The sequence below is a fragment of the Octopus bimaculoides genome, chromosome 19 (assembly GCF_001194135.2).
Source record: "Octopus bimaculoides isolate UCB-OBI-ISO-001 chromosome 19, ASM119413v2, whole genome shotgun sequence".
Lineage (NCBI taxonomy): Eukaryota > Metazoa > Mollusca > Cephalopoda > Octopoda > Octopodidae > Octopus > Octopus bimaculoides.
In genome coordinates, this window is record NC_068999.1 from 53,875,999 (window position 1) to 53,885,895 (window position 9,897).

General features: G+C 36.5%; 1 protein-coding gene across 1 annotated transcript in view; it reads left to right on the forward strand.

Moving 5' to 3' along the window:
- LOC106875399 (sodium leak channel NALCN) overlaps positions 1-9,891 on the forward strand; it is a 76,044-nt gene extending 66,153 nt beyond the window's left edge. The window contains exons 33-41 of the mRNA XM_014923510.2: positions 458-606; positions 1,483-1,576; positions 2,578-2,707; positions 3,673-3,788; positions 4,058-4,215; positions 6,215-6,365; positions 7,578-7,781; positions 8,056-8,158; positions 9,196-9,891. Coding sequence (XP_014778996.1) covers positions 458-606; positions 1,483-1,576; positions 2,578-2,707; positions 3,673-3,788; positions 4,058-4,215; positions 6,215-6,365; positions 7,578-7,781; positions 8,056-8,158; positions 9,196-9,359 — 1,269 coding nt within the window. The 3' untranslated portion in view covers positions 9,360-9,891. The remainder of the gene's footprint in view (positions 1-457; positions 607-1,482; positions 1,577-2,577; positions 2,708-3,672; positions 3,789-4,057; positions 4,216-6,214; positions 6,366-7,577; positions 7,782-8,055; positions 8,159-9,195) is intronic.
- Positions 9,892-9,897: the final 6 nt, after the last annotated feature.

The following is a 9,897-nucleotide window of genomic DNA, read 5'->3' on the forward strand; positions in this document are numbered from 1 at the left end:
ATGTCTGCAAATCTAATGGAGGTCTCAAAAGACATTTTAAAATCCACAAAGATCAGAACTTCACTGCAATCTATGTAGGTGTCTTTTCAATACATTGATCTAAGGTGTATGTACAAGAGATGGTTAGACTCTACATAACATATATATATATAAGTATGTTTGCCTTAAAATATATATAACAATTGCTGTGAGATGGAGGCATGACTTTTTGATGTATCAAATCTATTACTAGTCTTGGTTTAAATTCACACTCAGAATCACATTCGTTTTATCATTCATGCTCTTACAAGAAAATTAGAAGTCTAAAGTTTCTTTTTAACTTTGCAAACAATCTCAAACCATAGTTTTATTGCTGTTGTTGTCAAAAATGTTTAACTGGTTTTACAAAATGTTAAATGTTATATATAGTTTATAGTTTCCTTAATTACTTAATCTAAATGTGATGATGTGCTTTCAGGCAACCCTCACCATGCTAATGCAGACAGTTGTTATGTCCGTTTTAAAGAGCTTTTTCATCATCACTGGAATGTTTTTGTTAATGCTGTTCTATGCCTATGCTGGTGTCATCTTGTTTGGCAATGTTAAATATGGGTACAATTTGGGAAGGTAGGTACAACAGAACACATTTTTTTTATTTTACTTTTTGGTTCATTATTGTTATTGTTGTTATTATTATATCCTAAAACCAAAGTGTCACATAAAAAGCATTGGTGTGGGTGCTGGTGCAGCATAAAAAGCACCCAGTGCACTCTGTAAAGTGGGTGGCTTTCGGAAGGGCATCCAGCTGTAGAAACCAAGTCTATGGAACTTGATGCAGTCCCTAACCTTGCCAGTTCCTGCCGAGCCATCCAACCCATCCATGCCAGCATGGAAAACATGTGTTAAATGATGATGATGACGATGGTTATTATTAAGACAGTGATCTGACAGAATTGTTAAAGCATTGGACAGAATGCCTGGTGGTAGTTCTTCTGACTTTCACAACTGAAGACAGGGACAGTAAACAGTAGAATCTGTGCACGAACCATCCACGCATCTGTTGGTTCCCCATGGAGCAGTGTAACACAGAAGCTACAGTCAGGAGTAGAGCAGGTGATATGGACCCCCTGGCTTGTTGCTTTTGCAAAGCAATATGGCAAAAGTGCTACCCAGACAAATAGTAAAAAATATGTAGATGGAACGAGTGAGCATGGAATTTGGAAGCCTTTATGACCCTTCAGAACTATGGCCATCCCAGGACTGTCCTATTGTGGGTACAGTTGTTAGCCATAAAACTCAGAATACAGGGCAGAAGGCCCACTTGTTTCATTGTGGTAGCCATGTGTCCAGGCCAGGCCAGGCCATGCCAATGTGGATACAAATGAACATAAAGATAACAACAGTAACAATGTCTATGCATAACAATGAGTATATAAAATAACACCTATTATGTGTGGCCGTTAAGATTTTTGTGTAAGCTTCTTTTCATTGTTATCTCTTCAGACATGCAAATTTCAAGACAGCTCCAAATGCCATTGCTTTGTTGTTCCGTATTGTTACTGGTGAAGACTGGAACAAGATTATGCATGATTGTATGGTAAGTCCACCTGTATTTTTTGTCTAATTAGAATTCAAGCATCCAGTATTTGTGTTCACTGCTGCCATCACCATGCAGAATTGTTAAGAGTCTCAGGTAAAATGTTTTGCAGTTTTCACTTATGGCTTTTTGCTATTCTGAGTCTAAATCCTGCTGAAGTCAACTTTGCTTTCATCTTTTTGGAGCAGTTAAGTAGTGGGATTAATGGTACCAACTAACCCTTTTCCTTCATAGTTACTGACCTTACATCTAAATTATAAACAATTATGATTGTTTTTCTCTTTGCTTGTTTCATGTGAATATTTGTATCACCTGGTGCACTTTTGTGTTCCTGAGATGTGTGCAGCATTATGTTCTCATCCTTGTGAGGATTGGAGGAATGTAAGACTTTTTCTGCATTCTATTGTGTGTGGTTTGTGTAATAAGTTACACTATTTTATTGGGCCTTTATAGTATATGTTATTTAAGTTGTGTTGTTTTAGATTATTAGATGCTTGTTTTATAGTGTGTGTGATGTGTATGAAAATTGTTCTATTTGAGCTATTCTGTAGAACTGATAGTATATTGCACAAGATGGGAGCTGTTCCTAGCAGAGCTATTTTGTAGATAATGTGTAGTGAGCCCTGGTATGGCTTTCATATTTTTTTAATTGTGCTCTAGTTTCTAGTGGTACCATTTTCACCCTAATGCTCCACATTTTGAATATTTCAATTTAAGGTGATTAGATAAAATCTACTAAAATGCGGTCTTGCATATCAACAGCAACATACTTAAAACTGATGCCAGTGATATTGAATGAGATAAACTACCTCTTCTTTTTCAATGCAACACTTTCATAAACATTATGAAAGTGTTGCCAAACAGAAATATTTAGAGTTTTCCTGAAACTTTTGTTTTAGATCAAAAGTAATTTTTGTTGAATAATTTTTCTTTCAAATTTCAATGAAACATATATTTCGATATTAATTCATGTCAATTTTGTGTTCCTTGTTCCTGAACAGATCAGCCCTCCATTTTGTTCCATTAAGCAGGATGGCTGGAAGACCGACTGTGGAAATTTCACTGCTTCCCTCATGTACTTTTGCTCTTTCTACATCATCATTACATACATTGTGTTAAATTTATTGGTTGGTAAGTGAAAAAGAATATATTCAGAATTATATGTAGTCTACCTTTTTTGTATTACTTTTATATAGTTAATACACTAGTTTTTGCTCTATCTCCCATTATTACTGCTAAATCTCATTTCAAAGTAAGAGATGAACAGGAAACTATGGCAAATCTGTAGCAGCTTTAGACTTTATAATATTTGAGTTCAGGTATGTTAATTCTGTAATATTAGTTACAATCTTGTTCTAGACACTCAACAAACCAATATTATTATGACTTTATCCATCTCACTCTCTAGATCACCATCATCATATAACATCCATGTTCCATGCTAGCATTGGATCTGTTGGGTCCATCTTGTTCCAGTGTTAGCTTTGGCATGGTTTCTACGGCCAAATGCTCTTCCTAATGTCAAGTACTTTACAGCATGTAGTTTGCAATGTCGAATGGCGGGATAACTTTGTGTTAGGAGTAAATAAGGAGCTAGAGCAGAACAACTTTCTTGCTGTAGAGGAGGTGTGTGACTACTGACATTGTAGAAGAGAAGGTGGGAATGGTTGAGTGAAGCAAGAAAGCAATGGGTCAGAGAGTAGAAGATGACTGACAGTGTTAAGCAGCAGAATAGTAATGATGAAACAGTAGAGAAGAGGAGGAGGAGGAAGAGAGAGGGATAATATTAGGTAAGTTGCAGGAGTGAGTGAGGAGGAGGATAGGCAAGCATAATGGATGAGGAGGGTGAGAGATGTAGTGTGGAGGGAGAATAGTTGTTGGTTCAGTATTCTGGGTTGAGCATATTAAAACGATATATGAGAAAAAGAAACCAGTTTTGTTTTTAAATATATTTCAGTTTTTATACTCATTTTCGTCTATCTTTAACAGTGCACATTTTCCATCTGTCCATTTTAGCTTTTTTTGAAAATTGCACACTATCCATCCATGTTTCCTGGGAAAGATATTTATTTCAGTTTAACATTTCCTTTTCACAGCTATTATTATGGAGAATTTTTCATTATTTTATTCAAACGAGGAAGATGCTTTACTCAGTTATAACGACATCCGACAGTTTCAGAACACCTGGAATTTAGTAGATATCAACCGAAAGGTAAGTCGTTAATGCTGGTGATTAGATCATTCTTTTACCTGCTGGGTTTTGGTCCTTTGAGCCTTTCGATATCCTAACTGTTCTGCCAGCTAGTCACCTTGGTGATGGTGGTGGCGGTGGCAGCAGCAGCGGCAATAGTAGTAGTACTTCTACTACTAATAATAATAACAACATTCAAATGTTGATAAATTTCCCAAAGTAATGAACCCATATATTTTTCTCTGTTTGATGTCTGTATATTTATTCCATCTGATATCTTTGCACTTCAGGGTGTCATACCTGCCAGAAGAGTGAAGTTCTTGTTACGTCTTTTACGAGGTCGACTTGAAGTAGATTTAGAAAAAGACCGTCTACTGTTTAAACATATGTGTTACGAGATTGAAAAACTTTACAATGGAGGCGATGTTACATTCCACGATGTACTCAGGTATGTTAGATGTAAAGTCTATTGACTTTTTAATGAATCTTCATTATTCCACAATGTGAATTTTGAGAATTTTTTTTATTCCACCCTTCAACTGGAAATTTTAGTCAACAGATCAAATATTGTTGGTGGCCTCTGCGATGTAAGTTTGTGCTATGAGATGTAAGTCTGCATTCATGTATATGTATGCATGTATGCACACACAAATGTACACACACACACACACAAACACACACTTATTGCAAACCTGCCTACCCAACCGGCCACCTTCAGTTCTCTGCCCCTATACTCTATCCACCTTCTACCTTGAGGATATTCCTTTTAATACTTCATTATTACCGTCTTTTCTCTCTTTCATGATGGGGTAACCATGTATCTCCTCTATAGCAAGACACCTGCTTCTGTCCCTCTTTCCTAATTTAGCACAAAGCTACTTCTCTCAATACTACCCCCAACCACACATTGTCTAGGTGTCTTGCCTTGCAAGTTACTTAGAGACCTCCCTAGTGCTGGTACCATGAAATAAGCAACCCAGTATACTTTGTAAAGTGGTTAGAACTAGGGAGGGCATCCAGCCATAAAAACCTTGCCAAAGCAGAAATTGCAGACCAATTTAACCCTCAAGCTAGTCAGATCCTGTTGAACTGGCCAACCCATGCTAGCATAGAATATGAACATTAGATGATAACAACGATGATGATGATGATAATGAAGTCTTACATCAGTGCTCAACCGGGGTCCACATGAGATGTTACTGTTAAAATTTATGTGCGAGAAATCGGTTAAACTTCTGCAATACACAAAATATTTTAACAGTTTTTTTTTTTTTAATATAATTCCTGATAGTATTTAACTATAAACGTATAATGGGACTGTTTTTAAGCATTGAATGATTATTAGGATCCAGTAAAGTAGAATAGGAATGAAAAGGGTCCATAAGCAAAAAATGCTTGAGAACCCCTGCATTAAATGAACAGAGACACTGTAGAGCAAGGATGGCTTTTTAGCCTTGTAGGGCACAAGGCAATCTCATTAATGCTGGTGGCATGATAAAATACAGCCACAGAAGCCATGCCAAAAAATGTTTTGTGCAAGACAAGGTCTTTCTGACATGTTTAGGAGTAGAGTAACTTAGAATATGAACTGATCCAGTTTGACATGCTAGGATAATTAATGAGATGCTAATTTTCAAAACTATTAACCTCTTCTTCAACCCTTTAGCATTCAGATTACTCTGCTTTTTTATTCCCATTATTTTGAATTAATCATACATTATCTTGTAGCTTCAAGATTTTGATGATGGGATTGTTTGTTTTTAGAATGACATTGTAGGGTATGTTTGAGAGGCTGGATTTGGCCAATTTGAACATAAAACATGTAAATTATTTTGACCAGGTGTTGTCGATTTAAATGCTAAAGGGTTATTATGGTGATAATCATGACACCCCTGTGAAAATGGACTAGCCAAACTCATATAAGCAGCAGCATGTTTGACTGAGAACGAGAGATGAGAAATTGCAGGAAGTCAAAAGGTGCCGTTTGTGAGTTCGTGGGTCACAGGAAATTATGAGAAGTTGTTAAAGTTCGTTGAAAGTTGTTTTGGCTACAATTGTTGGCAGAGTATTTGGGAAGACAGCAAGTGGAGACAGTTGGTGCCTTATCCCATTCCATAGTATCACACTGTTATTAGTGCACAACACTAAGGTGACATACAGAAATTATGTTATAAAAAGGGTTTACGTATAAATTTATGTATACTGCATTTCAAATCTAATCTGGAGTGAATATATATAACAAACACACACACACACATGCAAAGCCCCTTAACCACACTTTCACTATACAGTAGCCATTTTGTGATGTGACTATATCATCATCTGTAGTTGCTGCCTTCATATGCTATTTGGTGCAAACCCTGTTGATTAACACCTACTTATCTTTAACCAGACAAGACACCTAATATATCTGTTGGTACAACTGTGTGTTTGTGTATTTTAAACAGCATGTTGTCATATCGTTCAATGGACATCCGGAAAAGTCTACAGCTTGAAGAATTACTTAACCGAGAAGAACTGGAATATACTATAGAAGAAGAAGTTGCTAAGTTAACCATCCGTAATTGGTTAGATAAATGTTTAAAAAGAATACGAGCAGTAAGTTAATGGATTCTGTTTTTTTATTTTTCACGTGTTTATACCATATGTTTGTGTTTATTGAAAGTTTGGAATGCATTTGTACTAGGGTTTTAAATATTTACCTGAATTTTTACATGTTTACTCAGGTGTTTTGTATCTGTTTACATAATGTTGTCATGTTTGAAATGAATCTGCAAGGTATTTTCTTACATTTCCTCAAAATTTTGAAGTCCTCATCATTGTTTAACATCAGTTTTCCATGCTAGCATGGGTTGGATAGTTTGACAATTTCTACAGCCAGATGCCCTTCCTAATGCCAACCACTTTACAGTGTGTGCTGGGTGCTTTTTATGTACAACTGGCACAGATGCATTTATGTGGTACCAGCATGAGTGCAAACACAGACACAAAGTCACGATGAGATATATATATATATATATATATATATATATATATATATATATATATATAAAATTAATATAAAATTAATATAAACAGCAGTTTGCAAGTTTTCACCAAACAGGAGAATTATAATTGTCACTAAATGTAACTAGGGTGTTAGAAACACCTATATTGCTAGAAATAAGAGCTAAAATGCTCTAATGCTGTGGTTGACGCACATGAATGCAAACATATATACTGACAGGGACCTGAATCGTCCGAAAAATGTGAATCAAGAATTCTTAAGACTGATGTGAATTTCAGGACTGAACCCGGAACCATGTGGCTGGGAATTCATTTGCCATATTCATTTACATTGGTTAACACAGGCTCTAGTAGAAGACCTCTATCTGCTCAAGGTGCCATGCAGTGGGACTGAACTCAAACCCAAAACCATTTGTTTGCGAAAGAAATTTCTTATCCACACAGCCATGCCTATTCCTACCACGGTGTGTGTGTGTGTGTGTGTGTGTGTGTGCACATGCACGCATGCGTGTGTTTATGTATGTATGTGTGTTTGTAACCATATATGAATGACATCTTGCTATTAAAGCTGATGAGTGTCCACTCTTGTTGGCTTTTAATGGTGGTCGTTCATATTTTGAATTATAGTTGAAAAACATTAATCTCTGTCGTCAGGGAAAAAACTTTGGTGCAAAAGACAAAATTTCTCTGTAAAAGTACGATATCTCTGCCTCTTTCTTTTAATCAATTTTTGAATTGTAATACAGTTTTAATTTTAGTGTTTTTATTCACTTCTTTCATAAACTATATTCTTATCCATTCCAGAAAGAACATTCGAACATCATCCCCAAATTACGTGCTATGAATGACCCCCTCTTCCCTGTAGCCGAGCTGGTATCAAGTGCAGTGGAAAGCAGTGAAGAGAGCAAAGAAGAGAATGTGCCAGCAGTGACGCGGTGTCGAAAGAAAGGTCAAGTTGAGCTTCGTAATCCAATTTTGACAACCCAGGGATCGATAACTCAGAGTAAGGTAGGCAGTTGTATCAGTTTCAGCCTTGATTTCAATATACAGAACACTTTATAGAACTTGCATGATATGAGTTCTCTTGTTGTGCAAAAGTGTATTATTACCAAAAATTCCTAAGGGTGTCTTCTGCATGAAAACATATAAATAAGTGCAGGCTACCATATTTATCCAAAGTGGGGAGGATAAATCTTAATCACATATATATGTGTATAATATAAGTGTACTGTTTTGTTGTTATAACTGCAAAATAAATCATTCTGTTCTTGTTATTGTTCAGGGCCCTCCTAGTCGAAAGCTTCTGGTTCCTGCCCTCAGTGATAGTGCTGTCATCCATTCGGAGAAGGAAAGAGGTGGTTCAAAAAAGAGGAGCATGGCAGCAGGTAACTAAGCAAATTAACAATTCCTTTCATAGGTTAATTAATATCTCACATGTTAACGCAGGGAGTTAGCAGAATCATTGCTGTGCTGTGGGAAAATGCTTAGTGGCATTTCTTTTGACTTTACATTCTGAGTTCAAATGTTACTGGGGTTGACTTTGCCTTTCGTCTTGTCAGGGTCGATAAAATAAAGTACCAGTTAAACACTGGGGTTGATGTAATCAACTTACCCTCTCTATATTTGCTGGCCTTGTGCCAAAATTTGAAGCCAATATTTCACATACCCCTCTGTGCGTTGCTATGTTTCCATTTCAAACCTGTGACACTATATTGTTTTACTGGGGACAGTACACTTGTTGCCTTATCCAGTAAGGTATGAAGTCCATGGCTTTTAATACAAGCATTAAGTAGCAGTCATGCAGTGCAACGATATGAATATAGGGAACTGTGTCCATGAAACTGTCCACCTGGACCACATCTCCTACTTCACGACCATTTACTACACACACAGAAACAAACACATGTATGCATGCAGGATATATGTATGTGTCTAAGACCTGTTTATCCAACACGTTCTTTCTTTTTAAAGAAAGTAGGGTGTGATTTGAGAGGTATTTGTCTTCTGATTCCAGCAAGTCAAGTAACCACGCAGAGCAAGTGGTTCTTGGCCTTTTCTATACTCTTGAACCCCTTGAAAATGCTAGATTAATTCGATTACCTCCACCTTTGAAAGTTATATTGTATTTGAAGATGAGGAAGTCAGTTTTCTAAGAACTATTTTTTTCTTCTTTCAATTGCTGGCATAGCTCTCAGGATTGTTGCTGCATGCAAGCCATCACACCACAACAATATTAATGAAGGAAATATACTTTCCTCTCTTTGTCATACACCCTAGAATGCCATCCTGCACCCCACTTCATGTTGGGAATCCTCTGACAGAGAGAGGCTCTCTTGTTGGCTCAATATATTTGTTGTTGTTGTTGTTTGAAACCTCTTTAATGTGTTGATGCAGTCTTACTTTATCTCTTTCTAATTTACAGGTGTCAAAAGCCTTCCCAACGTAGCAGAGGGTGAAAGTATAACCATCAAAACTGCTCAGGAAAGAGTGCCTGACTACATTTTACGTGGCCGAAGTGTAGACTCCAGTGTTAGTGGTTGGTGGAAAGAACAGTGTAACGTCTCCAGTGATTCAGACTTAGACTAAAAACACATGAATACACACATACACATACACACGCACACATACACACAGAAGATTAATTGACAATATCTTTGTGCGGTTGGTTGTTTTTTTTCGTTTCGGTTTTTTTTTTTTTTTATTACCAAAGTATGGCTTGAACCGACGACCAGGAATTCACTCTGTCACTTGTGTGTTTCTGAATTGCATGAAAGAAAAGACTATTTATATGATTGGCAGGTGTGACAGGCAGCAGCAGATTACTGTTGAGTTTTTCTTTTTTTTGTTCGTTTTCTTTTTTTTTTTTTTTTTTTTTTTGCTGCTGTCTCTATTAGTAACTGGCTGTCCAGTACGACTTAAAGAACATCTATAGCACAGCCCAAAGCTGGTTACTAGAGGGACCTGAAAATTTTCAATTCAAAAGGAGTGAATCCTGGTTAAATTTTTTTATTCCCTGATAAAAAAAAGACCAATATTTTTATAACTTTTTTAAGGAAACATGTGCAAAAGAAACCAAAAAAAAAATATTAAATAGAAAGCAAGCAAGAGAGAGAGTGTGTGTGTG